Here is a 19,015-nt window from a genome sequence, read left to right as displayed (position 1 = left end):
ATTATCAAAAATCAGTAATACTCCAGTAGATTATTAATTGTTTTATTGGTATCAAGATTTTCCTTGAATATATTGGCCAGTCTTCTTTCTTCATATGCTACACTGGAGTCACAGAAAGTGATCTTAATTTTTTAGTTTGTGCTTTGATGGTAGAGAATTGTAGAACTTTGTAAGTTAGTGATACTCTTCCACATTATTTAATATCTCAAAATATTTTAAGAGATCAAATCACTCAGCTTTTGTACTCTTACTACATTTTGCATGATGTTTGTGCTGAAAGGAAATTGAAATGCATAGTTTTTTTTCTTCTGTTTGAAAGATTCTTTGAATTTTCCCTAATTTCAGTGAATGTTGCCTGATCTGAAGCTCAATGTATTGCTGTTTACATCACAGGCATCTGCTGGAACTGCTGAAGCAAACTGCAGTTCATGGAGAAAGTAATTCTGCCCTCATTATTGGACCCCGTGGATCAGGAAAGACTGCGGTATGGGCACAAATTACAAGTTGCACAAGGTTTAATAAAGCATAGAGGAGGTGACTTCACTGAAGTCATGAGAGCTTTTGGAGCTAGTTTTTATCCCTGTGCCTGCTTTTAAAAGTTGTTTATGCAGAACAAAAAAGCATTCTTAGATTTATTGTGGCTAATTCTGTTGAGTGGAGAATGGAGAAATAGTTGTGCTAAAAAACACCCAAATATTTGAAGTGTTCCAAATGCTGAGTTTATAGTGATTTCATAAAAATAACTATAAGAAGAACAAAAAAAACCCAGCTGCTTCATCTGCACCTAACAAAACCACATGCCTGTCCATCCTTATAATGTGCTTGCAGAAGTATACATGGTTTTGGAACCTTTCTGTCTCTACCCTGTCTCTACCAGGTTTCATGGAGTCTTTCACATTTTTCTTGTTACTTACTCTTCTGCTATAGTACTTGCCATAGAAGTACTTTGCAATTAAAGCCAGGTTTTATTTGAGAAATCCTTGAAAAGTTCACCTGCTGTTACTATCAGGTATCTGTAAAAATTACTGAAAAGGTATCCAAAAACTGAAGGAAAACACTGAAGAGTTACAGCAGTGGGACAGATCAGTACAAGGGAAAAAGTGTGATGATAGAAAGACCAACACTATAGAAAAGTGCTATAAAGAAAGGGAAGAAGATTGCTCACCTTTATCAGAGGATTCTAGGTTCCTAGAGGAAAGCTTCATCAAGGAAGAATCTCCAGCAGAAGATCCTTCCTAGGGGCAGTCAGCCCTTAAATGAGATCTAAGAGAGGTGGAGCCAGGCTGCACCCCCTCCTGTCTCACAGGTGAATTGCCTTCACCTGTGCTTCCAGCTGCCTGGTCCTTTCCCCAGGTGCTCCATCAGTGGTTCAGGCTGTGACTCAGCAGTTCCCATACAAGGGTAGATTTGTACACTTCTACATATTTATATTTAAAGAATGGCAGTGCATCTTAATCTGATTTTGTCAGATAATGTTGTTATCTAAGTTACAAGGATATGGAACATTATTTATGTTAGAACATTATGTATTTCGCTTGTAGTAAGCATGGATTTTGTATATTTAAGGAATTCTTTAGTTGAGGCACGTGAAGCAATCACATCTACCCAAAGCATCCTATTATGTAAGCATTTCTTTTATGTTTGCATGAGTGTGTAATTTAATAAATAGGTTAGTTTTTACTGAAAGATATGTCTGAGATTAACTTTGGAGCTCTTCCCAAGAGCTAAAGCTAAGCCTTCCATGTTTTAAGTGCAGTTGAATATAAATACTTGAATAGGTGGTAAAACACACCCATGATACAGCTGATACTTGAAATCGTTCCACCAATTTGTTGATAGATTTCTTGGTTTGTATTTTGAAAACAATCTGCTGTTGCCTTCTTTCTTTACCCAGAGTGCTTTGAAAGAAGGATGATTGCCAAAATACTATGAAGGGGAGGAAAAAAAGAGCCAATACACCCATAATAAATAAGGATTCTTCCACCTGTGTACTTCTTGCTACTTTTTAAGTAGAATTGATGTTTACTTTCTTAGATTTGTGAATTTGTTAGTTAAGCAACAAGTGTTCTTGCTGTGCAGAAAATAGATATTTTTAATTTTCTTGTATTTGGTAAGCTTTGAAGTTGTTGGATAAGAGGTTATCCAGAATAAATGGCATCTGCTTATGGAGCATTAATATGTCATGAAGTGAATGTGAAGTTTTCCCTTTAATACTTCTGAAAATACTCAAAGTTTTGTCACCTAATGAAACTGCACATACTGTTTGCTGTGTAGGAATACCAATTTGTAGATATTTGTTATAGTTAATGTGCTAATCTTGCTATAAAGAAGCTTTGTGTCTTTTTTCCTAGTTATTGAATCACGTCTTAAAAGACCTCAGAGAAATGAAACAAGTTAAAGAGAACCTCTTGGAAGTTCATCTGAATGGCAAGTAATGCAGCACTCCTCAAATACGTTGCATTCAGCTGCTGTGTATTATGTGTACTTCAGGAGAGTTTTAGTTTTGACACTTGCAGGCTATCCTCGAATGTGGATTTGCTTGTCTGCTAGCTCCAGAACGTCTTCCTTTACACGCACATAACTTGACTTTCTCTCAGAATGCTAGAAATCAGCTCAGCTGTGAGCAAGTTACTTGAAGTAACTTTGTATTATATATGGAATATTACCATCTCGTCTGTATTTTCACAAAGGCCTGCCTTTGTAAGGCTTGAAAGTGAGAGAAGCTTCTGGGTACGTTTCTAGTGGCTGTAGGCATGGCTGCTTGGAATGAGGGAGAGCCACCAGTTCTTCACAAGCAGTCGTTTTCTTTCAGGGCTTTTGCAGACAAATGATAAAGTGGCCTTGAAGGAAATCACCAGGCAGCTGCATCTGGAAAATGTGGTTGGGGATAAAGTTTTTGTAAGTATCAGCTTTATTATATTCTTTGCTTATCTCCCTCTAAAATCCTTGCCTAGAAAACTAGCTTTGTAGAATGCAGCTTGTTGAGAACAAATGGGCTTTGAATTCATTAGCAAGGTTACAGTGGGCTGGCTGTGTTTAAGGGATGTAGCAGCCTTTACCTGTAATGACCGTGGTTTACAAACACTTCATGCATGCCTAAAAACCCGTTCTATAGAAGTGCTGAACATGGCTAATTTTGGAAAGCTCTTCAGAAAACGTTCACTTCAGCTTAAAATAAATAAATGGAGGAAAGGAAAGACTCTCTTAAGACTTACCTGAATCTTCTGTACGAAGTGAATATTCTTCATTCCAAAGAGGCTGTGTTCAGAGGATAAGAGAATTTTGGAAACAGCAGTTTTATAACATCTCAAGACAAACAGTAAGCAAATTAACTGGCCCAAAAGCACCATCTTTAGTATATTTGAAACCTTCTCTAATGTATGTGGATATCTATCCAGTTTGCTGCCTTCTTGGAACTCTCATTTTGCATAGACTTTTAATATTTGCTTTTATTGACGTTTTTCCCAAAGATGGGAAACCTCCTTACATGAGTACTGAAGTCAGTAACACAGAGATTAATTAACTAAGGTGGACTCCAGAGGACTAGGCAGGGTGGAATACAAGATGGACTGTGTGCTGTAGTCAGACTTTATTATCTTTTGCAAATGCTTGCTTCCTAGGCTTGCCTTTGCTTTTCTGCTTATCCTTTCATAGAATGGATGAGCTAAAATTTTCTTAAATGTGGCTGCAGACATAAAAGGAAATAGCAAGTGTTCAGTTTCAGCATTAAGTGTTCACTTTTCATCAGAGAACTAGAAGAACCTTTCAATGTCTACAGCTCTACTACCAAAAGTAAAAGCTATGGATAAAACTATTTATGTTTAATTACCCTAACTCTATTTCCCTTTAGCTTATTGTGGAATACTTCTTCAAACTCATAGCTTTCTAATTCCAAACAGACTAATTTGCAGGAATGTCCTTATTCTGTCCATAGAGACCTTTTCTGAGGTTCTGCAGCTCGCCTTCCCAGAGTAAACTTTCAACACAGAAACTGGCTTTTCTGTGTTCTTCAATAGGGCTTGTGGTCTTCATTTAGAATTCATTTCCATCTGACATACTTCTTGGCACAGAAGTAGCAACTGAAGAAGAATTGTTATAGCAGTTTACTGTTTTCTGCTGGGAATGTTTGATCTCATAAGGTTGCAAGTGAAAAAGTGGGAGTCTGCTGGTTTTCAGTGGTACCTGTTAGGGGATGGATGTTGTGCATGTGTAAGTAGAAAATGGGTGTGCAGTGGCTATTTAAGAAAAGAAAATGCTATTTGTAAGTTGAATTGAATACACACATCCTTCTGATCACTGATTTAAGGCTGAGGGAATTTGTTTGGGATTGCCAGAGATCTGGTGTCCATGTGGAACAATCAGTTTCCTCTGCTGGAAGAGTTCTGATTATACACCATGAAGTAACACTGTAGCTTTCCAAATGTGGACTGGTTTTGTTATCACAGTTTTAGGAGGAAGTGAGCTTGTCTAAATGTCTCAGCTTGTAGAGTTCTGACAAGGATGCTGCAAAATGACTGTGAAACTTTTCTCCTCTGTATAGGGCAGTTTTGCAGAAAATCTTGTGTTCCTTCTTGAAGCTTTAAGGAAAGGTAAGCAGCACCAGCCCTGTTCTGGAACTGTGTGTTTATTTGTCACTTGACCGGAAAGCATGCAGCTGTTTCTTCATTGTCTTGTAGAAGCTTTGTAAGGAGGCCCAAGAATGTTGTGGTTACAAAATAATGTAAAAAATGCATAATTCTAAACAAACATAGACTTAAGTGGTGCCATAAAGATTTATATGCGAGGGTCAGCTATGAAGGGTAGATTCTTTTGTTCTGACTGAACTTATTAAAAATAGTGTTTCTAAAAAATAGCCATAGAAATTTGTCCCTTGCACCCAGAAATGATGTTTGGCAAAATAGCATAAAACTTAGCAGTCTGTGTATCTTTTCAGTGATGTAGGAACATATATAAGAGGAGGGCTCAGGGAAATAGCTGAAAGTAAGTCTGCACGTCATTAAGAGCAGGAGATGTGAAGCAAAGGTGTAGAAATGGAAGTGACAGTGATGCAACCACGCTCATTTTGTAACTTGTTATCACAGGAGACAGAACCAGCAGCTGCCCAGTCCTGTTTGTGCTGGATGAATTTGACTTGTTTGTGCATCACAAGAACCAGACGCTGCTGTACAACCTGTTTGATGTATCCCAGTCAGCACAGACTCCAGTAACCGTTATTGGACTCACATGCAGGCAGGTAAGAACTTGCACTTCAAAAATATTCAGCTCTTTCTTAGTTGCAGTGTTCTCTGTTCTCCACTTCTGACACATTTCTTAATTCACTGAGACTTTCTCAGTTAACCATCGCTGTGACTTTTGGATTGAAACTGACACTGACAGCAAACACAGCCAACCAAAAAGGTTGGAAACCCTCATTTTTCCTGTTCAGGGAGCAGGTTTGTGTCTCTAAGGAGAGAATGGGCTGTTTGTCCTATGTTACCACAGAAGAGCTGTGTTTATCCGTGTGGCTGTTTTGCATTCTGATTTCATTCACTCTTGGTGACTTTTTGATAAGGATAGGCTCGTATTTAAATCGTTATTCTGAGCAAAAGGGATTTTATTTTATTTTTAGATTTTTTTTAAAAGGAAACAGTTCAGTAGGGTGCTTCTGCTGTAACACTGGCATGTTGAACATGGATTTTAAACCCTTATTAAACTTGTTGTGATTTTTACAACCACATTGTGGAGAAATGAGGACAGCTATGTGTGTGTACTGTGAAGTAATTACTGCTAACACTGGAAGATGATACTTAAAATCATACTGTTTTTCTTAGTAAGCTCTATTGGTTGCAAAGGGATTAATGAGCAATAATCATTAAATCTTCAACTGAAGCCTGGATCTGAGGTTGATTGGGCTTGGGTGGTATTTAACTGAGCAGATTGCTACAACTTAATAGAATGGTTAATAATTGATATATTAAATTACAGTCCTTTCTTTTGCTCCATTGTCCAAGGCAGGCTTCTCCATCACTCATAGTTTAGAACCCAATATTGCTCTGCTTTGGAATCTGCATCTGGAAGATGTGTTGTGGTTGTGATAGCCATTGCTGCTTAGTTTTTCAACTGCTTGTTGTGTGTGTGTGTCTTCTAAGCCAAATTTTTTTCACTGTTGGTGCTCTGTTGACTCTTACCATGCTTTCTGGTGAGGGATTCTGCTATTCTGAAAGCTGGTTTTGTTGCAAGTAAAAGGGAGAAGGGAAAAATTGCAAGAAATAGTGTAATCGTTCTGTCACAGCAGAAGGTGGGGGGAACAGGACTGCGTTGCTCCAAGTGGAGGAAACACAGCTTGCTTCTGATGCTAATCTATTGCTATCAGCTCTGAGAAAAATAAGATTTTCTGCATTATCTTCTGCCACCAACTTGATGGCAGACGTGCTGAGCTCTGTGTGACAGCCTAGGAAGATACGAATTGGCTCTTAGCATTTTTTGTAGCTGGATTTTTTCAGGCTGACAGAAGGCACGTGAGCTGCCAGCTGCCATACCTGCCAGCACACAGCTTCTCTCCAGCCATGAGGGGCCGCAACGTCTCGAGCTCAGGCTTAAGGAACTGAAATATTTGCATCATCTGTGGAGAAATTTGCCACGTATCCTAGCAACTAATTATTGTGTGTGATGTAGTGCACCACGTGGTTTGGGTGAATGGCAAATTCTCAGGCACTTCAAGGCATGTCAGTTACAGTAATTAGCAAAGGAACGCCTGAAGTCTGAGAATTCACTTGGGTGGGTTTTTAATTGTCATTTCCACTGTAACAAAGAATGCACTAAGTAATAATAATGATTATTTTTACAAGGATATTCTGGAGCTCTTGGAGAAGAGAGTGAAATCGAGGTTCTCTCACCGACGGATCTATTTGATGAATTCCTTTGCTTTTAAGCAGTACATTAGGATATTCAAGGAGCAGCTTTCTCTTCCTGCTGAATTTCCTGACAAGGCTTTTGCACAGAAATGGAATAGCAATATTCAGGTATCTAAAGCTCTCGATATTTGGCTTTAGTAAAACTTGTACAGTAAGATCTTTTTGTCTTAGATTAGTATTTCCTTTCAGTATATGATATCTTCTGAGTTAAATCAAATTGCAGTAGCCAATCTTTGATTACCGAAGTGTGGATGCAGAAGTGTTGCACACAAGACCAAAAAGTTCAGGTTACACATGAAGAACTGTATTGGCAGTGCAGGCTGAGCTCTGTGTGATGGTTAGCTAACAAGTGACGTGCTGAGATGATGAAAATAGCACTTTTTTTGTAGCTTCTATCAGAAGACAAAGCTGTTCAAGACGTACTGCAGAACCTCTTTCACTACAGCAAAGACCTGCGTTCGCTCCACTTCCTGCTGGTATGTATTTGGGTACAGTATCTCCCTGAATTACCATCACCTGTGGAGATCACAGCTGTTTTCGAGGCAGCTGTCAGAACTTTACGTGAAACATCTTACAGAAGATAGGTAACATTAATTTAAGCACCATAAAATATCTACGTGCTTCTGCCTCTGTGGGAAACCTACTAAGCAGAAGTGCTTATGTGTCACCGTGTGCAAGTATTCAGATATATATACCTTCAGCTTTGTGGTGGGCTGTCCTGCACAGTGTTTGCAGCTTTTCCCAACTCTGAGTTTTTGTCCTCTGTGATACATGGATCGCTGGCTTCTGGCTCTGATGCTGAAAGCAGAGGGTGGTCAGTGTTTCTTCTCTGGTAGTCCTCTGTTTCATTGAGTTAGTTACAAGTTTGCCAGTTATTCAGAGTTTAGCAGCACCTGTTTCTTTCTGTGTGGTATGGATGAATGCCAGAAAGAGTCCATGGCCATGATGGGAGTAACTTTTCTTTGAGCTCCAGGGTGTGTCAGAGCTGATCCCTATTAGCCTTTGTAGTCCAAAACCTCGTTCTGTTCCTTTGGAAGCTGGGTGATCACGCTCCTTTTTGAGGCTGTTACACTGACACCTGCAAGGAGAGGAAGAGGACAAAAAAAAGTATGAGGTGGCAGAAAGCATTGGATGATCTCAGTGGAAGATCTGCATTCAGTAGATAAAATAGACATTTTTTCATCACACAGTCATGCAAAAGTAGGAGGCAGTCACTGAAAGCCAGCTTTTCTGTCTCAATGAATACTGGACTACTAAAGAAAGCAAGTGAAGGTCAGTGCTTGTACCTGCTGCTGTATGAAGGTCCTGGATAATCCATAGCTTTGAAGGAGTGGTGGTGAAAGAGGTCAGACAACTGTGTGTTTATTAACTCCAGTTCGTTCAAAACTGGCATTCTGTGACAGCCAAATGAAGAATATTTATTAGATGCCCTTAGTTGGTACCCTGTATCCTGCAAACCATGAGCTGCCATCAGATGCTTTCCTAGCAGTGACACGAGTAGCTCTGCATACAGAAGTCTGTTTAGAATAGCTGTAAGTAATTTCTTGCAGCAATCACTGAAGTATGCTAATCCATTGAAATTAATATAAACAAGCTAATGAGTGTTTATGTCCTCTGGTGAGGAGGCTTTAAAATTTTGAGCCTGGAAAACCTTCCTGGCAAAACATAGATGTAGCTACCAGCTATTTACAAGGTTTTTGTATGAGCATACTGGGTGTGCAGGGTTTATTCATGAGTGTTTCCAGTAGGTGACTCCAGGGGAAATGTGTTCTTCTGCATTCCATCTCTGAGTAGAAAGTGTGTCTGGTAATTAGTGATTAAATGAAAAATGCCTTCTGTTTTATTTTTAGATGCTTGCTCTAAGTAATGTTACTGTTCGTCACCCTCTTATCACCGCATCAGATCTTCAGGAGGCAAGCAAGCAGTACAGGATGGACTCAAAAGCAAATATTGTCCACGGTAAAGCTCAGGCCTTTTTCATCTGTGTGTTTAATAGTACAGAAAGCATCGAGTCCATCCTTGAGGTTCTTCTGACGTTAGGGCTGCTGTGTAACACACTGATCCCTGAGGGCATGGGTGGGTCGGGGAATACATCTACCCATAGGGGCTGCTCCCCACTTATCTGCATTCTTACATCTGTGCGTGGATGAAACAGTGCTGAATAAACCAGAAATTCAGTTATACAGTGAAGGATTTGTATAATTACTGCATGGGGAGCTTGGCCAGTGCCCCACTACAGTGTGTCTGAGGCACTGAGTGCCAAAGAAAGTGCTGGTAGTGTGGGCAGGGGTTGCACTGCTGTCCCATGGCAATGACAGAAGAAGGGAAAACACCTTCTGTGCTGGTGATGGTGGGGAGTGTGAATGAAAAAAACCCTGCAAGTAGTGCTGCTTGGACCTAAACATCCAGGAGTTCCCTTCCTGAACCTCAGCAAATGTGTTGAGCAACATGCTGAAGTTTTCTTTGGTGAATGTTTGAGAATTTGTACAAACAGTGAAAAAAAGAAATAGCTGCTGAGGGTACAGAGCCCAAATGCATTTACAGGAGGAACTGCTTTTGTCCCACTGCTGCTTCTTGGCTCCTGGAAGTTGCAGGCTTTGGTTTGCTTGGCCCTGTGATTCTCAGTGTCCTGTTAGCATTTCACTGCATCACTTCTTTAGCTTTGCATGGCAAGTTACCCCTTCAAACTCTCATTTCGTGACATCCTGTACAGCAGCATGTAGATTGATTTGATGCTGCCTAAAATTCTCCGTCATGCTATATCAAAGAATCACAGAATGGCCTGGGTTGAAAAGGACCACAACGATCATCTTGTTTCAATCCCCTGCTATGTGCAGGGTCATCAACCAGCAGCCCAGGCTGCCCAGAACCACATCCAGCCTGGATATCAGGCATCATCTGCAATAATGATTTTTTGTTAAATTTCTGGTGTTTTGACAAACAGCTTCTTAGCATTCTCGTTTCAAGTATGTGGAGAACTAATGCTCTACTTTATCTAGCCTCTCCATTCTGGAATTTCATTACAATTATGAAGATAAAAACCAGAAATACGTGAAGCCTACAGCTTACAAAAAGTATTAAAAATTGCATATGAGCTGCTTGCATTTCGGGTAAGCTTAAGAAAAACACTTAGAGGTCTTGTCTTTCCCTCTAGGTTTGTCTGTCCTGGAAATCTGCCTAATTATAGCTATGAAACACTTAAATGAGGTTTATGAAGGAGAGCCATTTAACTTCCAGATGGTTTACAATGGTAAGAGCAATGCATCAGTTTTACATAAAAATAAATTACTCGCTTCACCCCAAGTAACTTTTCCTGCCTCTCACCTCTGCAGAATTTCAGAAGTTCATACAAAGGAAGGCACACTGCATGTACAACTTCGAAAAGCCCGTCGTTATGAAGGTAAACCTGAGACGTACCTTTTTCTGAAGTATTTAGATGTGTTTTTTGCAGGTGCACGCGTCGGGCGGGCAGTCACGCACCGCGCTGAGACGGAGCTGGAAGCCGTGCCGGCAGAGCCGTGCTGGGGGCAGCCGCAGCCCTGCCTTGTGCTCCCGGTGCTGCACTGCCCTCTGCTGGTCTCTGCCCGCTCCTTCCCGGCAGGCGCTCAAGTGTGAGTGCAGCGTGCTGCGGGTTCTTGGTTTTCAAATGAGCACCACCGATTTAAGTGTGGTGGCCGGCAGAAATGACTGTTAGCACAAGTGGCTCGTGCTCCCACGAGGAGGGATTTGTGTTTGGTCTAATTGTGTAGCTGTCCTCAGCTTGCTTGTTTGCTTCTGCTGTTTCCAAAACTGAATAATGTTACCACATCAAAAATCTGTTTTTCTTGATCCGTGTCTGAGTGGTGTTCTGAGTCAGTGTGTGGTCTGGTAGGACAGTATTTGCCTCCAACCAACTGCACTCAGAAGTGCAAACTGACAAATATCACTTTGGTTACCTGGTGCTCGTTGGGGCTGCTGGGCTGTTGCTCTGTTCCTCTGTTCCTGGCATTTAGCTGGGCTCAGGCTGGGCTCTGGGCTGGCATTTCATCCCCGTACTGCAGTAGCCCAACATGTGGCTGTGCAGATGTGTTCAGTTAATGAACTTAACTCTGCGACCAGCAGTTCAGTAGTCCAAAGCTACTCTGATCTTGTCACTTTTAAGCTGAGTTTGATTGTATATACAAAAGATTTTAAGTATTGTTTTCTTAGAAAATACTATTCTACTCATGTCTCGTGGCTTGCCATCTACCAAAACGGGCAGAGGGCAGAACAGAGCTGGTGTTTAATGTCTGTCTGTTGCTGTAGCACATCACAGGCTTCTATTAAAACAGCATCTCGTGTGTCATTCAAACTGACCAGTGCAGCTCAGAACGATGTTCTCTTCCTTCTCCTCATGTTTTTTTTGTTTGCTTTCAGGCATTTGAACACTTACTGCAGCTGGAATTAGTGAAGCCCATAGAAAGGCCGTCAGTGCGTTCTCAGCGAGAGTACCTCTTAATGGAGCTGCTTTTGGACAACAATCAAATCATGGATGCTTTGCAGGTGTATCCCAACTGCCCCACGGACGTCAAGCAGTGGGCAGCGTCATCGCTGAGTTGGTTGTGAACGTCTGGAACCTCACAGCACCACTGCATCGGGACATTTGGAGGTAACTGCAGTCTCTGCAGGATGTAACACCCACAGTCCGGGGGCCAAATGAATAAATTTTTGCAAGAAGGTTTCCTTGCTGTGCTTGGCCAGTTGTTTTTGCATTTGTTTTAATTTTGAAGAACTGTGGTCCTACTAACTTGTAATTTGAAGGCCTTAAAAGCACTGAGCTGAGCTAAAAAGAGCAAGCTCCCCCTTTTCCTCACTATTTTTACTTTGTAGAGATCAAAGCAGTTGCTCTTCTGAGTTTCTTCATCTCAGATTAAGACTGCTTCAGCTCAGTGGCAAACTGCAGGCTTTCAGGCTGTAGGTTCTGATATATCTGCAGTACAACTCTAAGTTTTGTATGTCAGGCCAAACCTTCACTCACAGCCAGCTTCATCTGCTAAGTGATGTTTTTATGTGAAGCTGCCTCTCTTACCCACCCACTTTCTCTCTTGGTGGTTCAGCTGCTTTCCTCCTCTGCTTCCTTACTTTTGAAGATGTTGTCAGTGCATCTTGCAGAACACAGCGGTGCTTTGAAAGGCAGCAAAATATTTAGCAGGAGAGTCGTGGCAGTGATGTGGTTCCTCCAAGTGGTGGCTCAGGCAACGTACGTGAGACTATCAGAATGCAACGTGTTAGAAACCAAGTAAAATAGGTTGCAAGGTTTTCTGTGCAGAAAAACTCTTACAGAAAGAGAAGTATTTAATCAGCAACAACAGTTGGTTCATTCTTCAGTCCAGTGAGCATAATTCAAAGCTGCCATTTATGAGCTAATTTGTCAAGCCTGGTGTTAGCTATGTGCCCCTCCTCTATGTCCTTAGGAAGGAAAGAGTGGGGACAGGAGCAGAAGGCTGGGGACTGCAGGACTGTGCATGGGGTTGGAGAAGGGCTGCTTGGAGCAGCTTCCCTCTTCTACCTTTGCTCAGACCCCTGTTGCTGAGGGTCAGAGTGGGAAATCTGAGAACCTTGGTCCAGAATAGGACAGCAGTGCCAGGAGGAAAGCTATCCCAGTGCTGGGGGAGATCAGCACCTCTGCTGCAGACTGAAATGCTGTACTTGTGGACAAGGTTACCACTTCCACAACACTGCCCATTAAAGCTGTTTTGAAGCTCCTCCTGTGCAGGTGGAAGTGGCTTTATTTAATAGTCTTGAACCCACGTATCTGATCTATGCTGAAAAAGTGATTTACAGTTTCACAGAAAACCAACAAGTCTGGCTTCAGTCTAGTGCCACTTGTAGGACAAAATGTACAGTTGCAATCCTGCAGGCTGGGAAAAGAAAATAGAACAAGATGTTAGGTATCTCCAGCCCACAGGCTGGGCTGATGAAGCTGAATGTTTTCAGAGTTTGAGCTCAATTATCTCCAAACCCTTCCACCCCCCCCCCTTCTGTGCTGCGCAGTGCTGCTGGGGGCACCTGAGTGCTGGTGAGCAACAGCAGCTCCTGCAGAACTGCTTGGGAAATGACTGCAGAAATAGAGAAATAGCTGTTACTCCTCTTTCAGTGTTACAAACTCAAAAAAAATGCATCTGCAAGTTGTAGTAGTCACATTTTTTATTTTAACTTTTGGGGGAATAGGGGAAAAAGAGCATACATTTGTATTTGTACAATATTTAACAATCACTTTACTGGGAGGGGAGGGAGTTGGTTTGTTTTTTGTACTTGCAGAAAAACAGCAAGCACATCTGACAGTAGTACAACAACCTGTGCCCAAAACACTGACAAATACAAAGAGTAAAGTTAAAATAATTGCTTACCAAAGTCTTGAGAGGTAACGAATAGTTTATGGACTGAAACTGCACTTAAAATAATAATTAAAAAAAAAAAGTACTGCTGGTTGAGTATCTGAGGTAAAAGATGTTCCATCAAGGATGCTACTTGAATCGTTTTGCCCATGAACCCACATTACAGCTTTCTGTATTTTGTACCAAGTGTTCCTAATAAACGGCATCGTCTTAAAAAAGGCTACAAACGAGAAGCTGGAAAAAGAGCAAAGTGATGGCCCTGTTCTTTCTGGCCAATGCTAACATGACCAGGAGCTGTCGTCTTCCTGTCTGGTTGTGTTGTAGTTAATGCACCAGTGTTGGTCTTTGGACTGACTTCTCCTCAGGAGCTGAGGTACCGGGGAGCTTTGCAGCGCTCGGCCACGCATTTGTTCCTAAAGAACACGGGGACAGCAGGCACTGACTGCACGTGGGTAATGCTGAAATGCTTCCACCTGCATCAACCTCGCTGCATCCTGCTTGCATTTATGCTCCAAAAATGCTGGCTCTGACATTTCTCAGCTTGCACGTTTAATGCTCCAGCAGTGAACCAGAAGTAAACCAGAGTGCCCTGCGAGAGCAGCTGTACCTGACCTAATTGGAAAGCATTTGTACTGTGAATATCTTTTTCACAGCTGCACTGAATTATGCTGTTACAAATCAGGAAATTCAGAGTAGTGCAGTATTTAAAAGCTCAGATATACCCCAATGCAGTTTTAAAACACAAAGAAAAGCAATCTTGGTTTCCTGGGGCAAAGCTCAGCACGTGCAGGGGTGCAGCTCACTGCTACCAGACCCTGCAGTGGCTGAAGTCTGGAGGACAACACAAAAGTGCTGCATGTTTTGGACAGGACCACTCTTTGCTTGAGAACTTGGCCTGTATTTATTCTACTTCTGCTGGGAAAGGGGTTAAAACTCAATGGGAGCACAAAGGTTTTTAGCAAAATACAAATGGATCCTTATTTGTTCAGGACTCAGCAGCTCTGTTTATGCCCCGCTGAGCGCAGAAGATGGCATCCCTGGAGTAAAAATGGAAGCAAAATGAAAACATCAATTCAAGTGGCCACAAGCAGCTTTTTCTTTTTATGACCCAGCTGAACACCACCGAGCTGCGCCCTGCAGTAGCAGCAACCCTTCTGAGCCACATGGAACCTCAGCAGAAGGCAGAGCAGCAGTGTGACACAGCACAGGGAGTGCAGCACACAGCTGCACTGCAGCCCTGCCTTCCCTTCCCTCCCTGCTGAGAGCACACTGACCTACATCTTGTTTGCTGTAACCTCCATTATTCTTGCCAGAGATGAAGTCCCTGTAAAACAGCACCTTGGGGCTGTACAGACCAATCTTCCAAGGTAACGTTCACAGCGAGCCCCTAACTGTAACATTACAGGCTTCTTTCAGAAGCCCTCCAATGCTCAGTGTGATAATGAACACGCGATGATAAAAACACACAGCACTGGCTGACATCAGTTCTGTAATCCAGAGATTTACGACATTTATTGTACTCTGTGTAAAGGACCAAATAAACCTGGTGGAGCAGTACTTCTGAGAAGCACTTTGGCACCTATCTACCAGTTCATTTATAGTTTACATGTAAGGCATGACTTCGAAACTCAAAAATAACACTGGAGTTATGAAAGCAATTTCAGTGTTCTTCCCTACGTTTCTGCAAGTCTGCGGTACGGACAGCGGTATTCGTTACCTCTGATTTGTCATTGCATATTTAAGTTACGCTGTGACTAAATTATCCCTGACATTTTTAAGTGTTTATCATCTGAAAAGTGTGGCGGTGGTTTCAGTTGGGGTTGGATAAGCCCGTGTATCACAGACAGCAAGCAGTACGCTGATAAGATGGCACCAACTTGAAGTAAAGTGAAGATGCAAATCTCAAAGCAGAGAGGAAGGAATTTGGGGTAACTGAGCTTCCTGAGGTGATCCTGAAACAGAGACACAGAAGCCACTGCATCCTGTTTAGTGAAACAGAGAACACGCTAGGCAGACCTCGTCACAAACATAAATAGGAAAAAGACTTCTCTTTAAAATAAAATAAAAAAAAAGTCTAAGATCTCAGAGCTTTCCAGTGTCACAGCTCACAGAAAATTAAAAAAGTCATGCTTAAGCTTTCAACTATTCCTCAGACACAGCAAACCTAAATAGTATTCCATTAAATAAATGTATGAGATACTCTGGGAAATGGAGGTAAGAGAAAAGCTTCAAACTAAAACAGGAGGAAAAGGTTGTTTCAATAAACAGCACTTTTTTTTTTTTATACACAACAAGCTAGTACAAGAAAAAGGCTAAAAACACTGCTTTAGGAATGGCCATTTACTGTTGGCATGAAGCATAGCTTACCCTTTTTAAATAACACAGTGAATTTGAAATACATCATTTACAAAACATGGATCAATTTATTATTCCAATTTTGTTAGTGTTGTCAATCTCATAATTTAGCAGAGGTGAAACTGAGGTATACCTTGTTGAGGGAGGTTAAGTAATACTTGGAAGCCTCTTTGCTATATCCCACTTGATTACTTTTGTTTATGTACACCGAACAGCAGCACACTAAACATTCACAAGCTGTGTCATATTGGCATTACAATAGTCATCTTTATAAACAACAGCAAATGCAATAAAAACAAGTTACCCTTTTTTTTTCTTTTTTTTAAATCTGAAATGAAATGTTTGATTTAAAAAAAATAACAGTAGTTCATTTAAGGAATTAGTCTCTTCTGACAGGTATTAAGAAATCTGATGTCAGTTTTTAAAACGCTCCGTTAGCCCATCCAGGTCCGCCCTTCGTTTCAGGCCCTGAGCAGCCCACTGCCACCTCATCACGCGTCCTTCCGGCGTCAGCAGGGAATGCAGAAAGTCTCATGGATTCGTGTGTGGGAGGAGGAGGGGGAGCAGAAAGGGAAACACCTCCTGAAGATGCTCCCGGAGACCCCGCGGTCGCTTCACACAGAACACAATGACGACAGCAGTCCCGTTAGCTTTAGCAGCTCCAGTGAAGAGTCCCGTTGGTCAGTGACGTGACCAGTGCAACTATCATAGACTGGATTCTTTGGGAGGAAAGTCAACATTTGTCACCATTGTGACCACAGTCACAATGTCCTCTGTTGTTATAATGTTAGTTAATTTTTGCATCTGAATAATGCGTTCTTCTACGCACCCCGCCGACAGCCTGGCTTCTGCGTCGTGATCCCAGCACTCCTCGATGGTCTCACAGAGCATCGCCATTCCCTGTGGGCAAACAGAGGCAGGGTGAGGGAGCGTGCCATGAGCTCAGCAAGCTCCGTGCAGGGGGCTGCCTGGAACTCCCAGCAGCAGGCTGCGGTGTAAGATACACCTGCCTCATTTTATCCCTGTCGCCAAATTTGTTTTGAAACCCAGCACGTCGTGGGGCCTTACGTCTCGTTTACTTTGTGCCCAACACTGCCATCTGCTGGTAGTCGTTGCGGTACTTCGTAAGGTCTCACACTCAAGAGGGGAAGCTGTGCACGGACAACATGAAATCGAAGGGTACAGAAGGGGATCTGCACCCGCAGCAGCTCATTTCCCTCCAACTAACACAGCAGTGTGCTGATTTCAGGGAGCAGATGGCAGCGCGCACATTTTCCTTGCAGACACTGTCATCTATTGTTTCCAATAACCCGTTTTTTGAAAACAAAGCAAAACAAAACCAAAGTAAAACAGTGCGAGGAATGCACAGCAACATCAGTGCAAGCCTCTAACCCAAAGCCAACTCACAGAATTTACTCCTCCCTAACGGCTCCCAGAATTTCCCACGTGACACTGCTCACCCTGTGTTATTACATGCACTGCTTGTAGCTTTCCTGGAGGAAATCAAGACTATTATTTCTTACGTTTATTTTTATCATGCATGTTTTCATCTCAGACGTAAAACCAAAGAATCTTTTCTTTAACCAAAAAAAGTACTTTCAATCCACTCAAGATGAGAGGGAACTTTTTATGATGTTCCTAAGTCCATTTAAGTTTGATTATGCTTAAATTCTTCCTAAAAGACCCCCGTGTGAACACCACCCAGGATTAACACTACCTGAAATTCAAATCACAACAGAACCTGGTGCAGTACTTATGCTGGACACCATAAAAACTTGTCTGCTTATAAAATTTAAGAGAACTCTTCATACTTGAAATACAGTACCAGTAGGAACTACTTACAGAATGCTTTTGCCAACATTCTCTTAGAACAGGTCTCTTCTTTTTATGAACCACAACTTCCTGCATGTCTTCAAGGGAAGGATGCTGGCCAATTTCTTCTTCAAATGGCAACATGTACTCATCTACAGGGCCTGGAGATGAACAAAACAAACAAAAAAAATAGCTAAACCACAAGTTCTGCTTAAAGGAAAGAAGATGTGTGTTAGAAACGTAGCCCATCATCAGAGGTTTCACTTCTGGTGCTGCTAAAGCTCACACTGTGCCAGGCGAGCAGCAGCTCAGCCCCTCACTGACAGCTCAGAGCCTTTGCTCTCCCACCCGCGGCAGCCACACGCAAGGTACACAGGGAAAGGAGGAAGGGGAAGACGAGCAGAGAAGCACAGCACAGAGCCCACCGAGGCTCAGTGAGCACTCCAGGTACCTGCAGAAAACAAAGCCATTCGGAGACAGAAAGAGCAGCTGTGAGTGCAGAGCTGCACACAGCTGTGACTCGGGGAGGCTGCTTCCCTTTCACATCTCCCTCACTTTCTGGAATAATAACCACACCTGCCAGAGAGATCTACAACACACTTCTAGTAAAATTTAGGTAAGTATGTTTTACAGTACAAAGAGGCAAGAGAAATCAATACAGAATGTGGGTCTGCCTCCGAGAGCGCATCGATCCCGTTAGTAAACAGCTTAACATCTTTAAACGGGTAAAGCCTCCCTCGTGGCTCCCACTCTGTGAGGAGTATTTGGAGCAGAAAAGCACTGAGTGGCCTCGTGCTCATCTCAGATCTCCGCTACACCCTGGGTTTCTCAGTGGATGTTTTCCAGCTGCACGGGTCCAGAAGAACTCTATGACAAATGGTAGCAGCAGCCAAGCAGAGCTTTCATAGTTACTTAGTTTCATTGAAGACTTCACTGCAAAGTGAGCTTTCCCCAGATATTTTGAGCCTCATCTTTTGTCTTGTCCTGCATTAAGCCTGACTTACGCTGGACACCGTGAAAACTTGTCTGCTTTAAAATCAAAGAGAACTGTTCATACTTGAAATACAGTACTGGAAATCTTGATAGCTTAAACTGGACTGAACAGTTTGCTTCATGGAAAAATACACAGCTGTGACAGATTCCCAGTTAACAGCCCAGTGCTGCACATTGCTGACACAGCCATGTTTTCAGTCTGAGCTATCAGCAATTCCTGACTCCCATTAAAACTCACGTCACAGCAGTGCCAACAAAGAGAAGGACTGGGCAGGGAGGCACTGAGTTTTCACAACAGTGTCTCACTCACACCTATAGTTAAATGAGCAGCAGAATCTTCTTTATTTCTCATTCCTCTGGTTCATTTCACAAGGATTCAGGAAGGGCCAAGATTTGCATGCATGCTGAGGAGCAGCTAGAACATCATTAGCTGCAGCCGTGCTCTTTGTAATAGAATACATGTTGACCAGTGAACATTCTTCATGCCAGGAAAGAAACAATACTGAGAGACAAACTGGTTGGCACTGACACTGTCAGGCTGACCTCAGGAAATCAAACAAGTTAGGAGTTCAGAAGCAATTCCTTCTCCTTGCCATCACCAGGAGA

At 42.2% G+C, this 19,015-nt stretch overlaps 2 protein-coding genes across 4 annotated transcripts in view; one reads left to right on the top strand and one right to left on the bottom strand.

Annotated features, from left to right (window-relative positions):
* Positions 1-355: 355 nt before the first annotated feature.
* Positions 356-11,594, top strand: ORC4 (origin recognition complex subunit 4). Of its 2 annotated transcripts, XM_010713997.3 has the most exons (11): positions 356-484; positions 2,352-2,427; positions 2,813-2,898; positions 4,541-4,589; positions 5,082-5,233; positions 6,828-7,001; positions 7,283-7,369; positions 8,744-8,852; positions 10,048-10,143; positions 10,226-10,293; positions 11,289-11,594. In XM_010713997.3, exons 1-11 carry the CDS (start codon positions 371-373, stop codon positions 11,475-11,477), a joined length of 1,200 nt encoding a protein of 399 aa, XP_010712299.1. In that variant the 5' UTR covers positions 356-370; the 3' UTR covers positions 11,478-11,594. The 2 variants fall into 2 exon arrangements, with proteins under 2 accessions (XP_010712299.1, XP_010712300.1); XM_010713998.3 differs by lacking the exon at positions 356-484 and having other exon boundaries at positions 2,352-2,431.
* Positions 11,595-15,520: 3,926 nt separating this feature from the next.
* The window catches only part of ACVR2A (activin A receptor type 2A), a 52,650-nt gene continuing 49,155 nt past the window's right edge, over positions 15,521-19,015 (bottom strand). For both annotated transcript variants that reach the window (XM_010713999.3, XM_003207751.4), the window contains 2 exons: positions 17,447-17,577; positions 15,521-16,504 (listed from right to left, as the gene is read on the bottom strand). In XM_010713999.3, the coding sequence (XP_010712301.1) occupies positions 16,310-16,504; positions 17,447-17,577 (326 nt within the window). In that variant the 3' untranslated portion in view covers positions 15,521-16,309. The remainder of the gene's footprint in view (positions 16,505-17,446; positions 17,578-19,015) is intronic.

Source organism: Meleagris gallopavo, chromosome 7 (assembly GCF_000146605.3).
Source record: "Meleagris gallopavo isolate NT-WF06-2002-E0010 breed Aviagen turkey brand Nicholas breeding stock chromosome 7, Turkey_5.1, whole genome shotgun sequence".
Lineage (NCBI taxonomy): Eukaryota > Metazoa > Chordata > Aves > Galliformes > Phasianidae > Meleagris > Meleagris gallopavo.
The sequence above is the reverse complement of the archived record's forward strand: the minus strand, read 5'-3'. Positions and strand labels throughout refer to the sequence as shown.

What these genes read in the sequence shown, in the direction of transcription:
- ORC4 (XM_010713997.3), top strand. Translation starts at nt 371, where the DNA reads ATGTATTGCTGTTTACATCACAGGCATCTGCTGGAACTGCTGAAGCAA. An exon ending in TCTTGAAGCTTTAAGGAAAG is followed by an intron (nt 4,590 to 5,081) that starts GTAAGCAGCACC and finishes TTGTTATCACAG; the next exon opens with GAGACAGAACCAGCAGCTGC. An exon ending in AATGGAATAGCAATATTCAG is followed by an intron (nt 7,002 to 7,282) that starts GTATCTAAAGCT and finishes CTTTTTTTGTAG; the next exon opens with CTTCTATCAGAAGACAAAGC.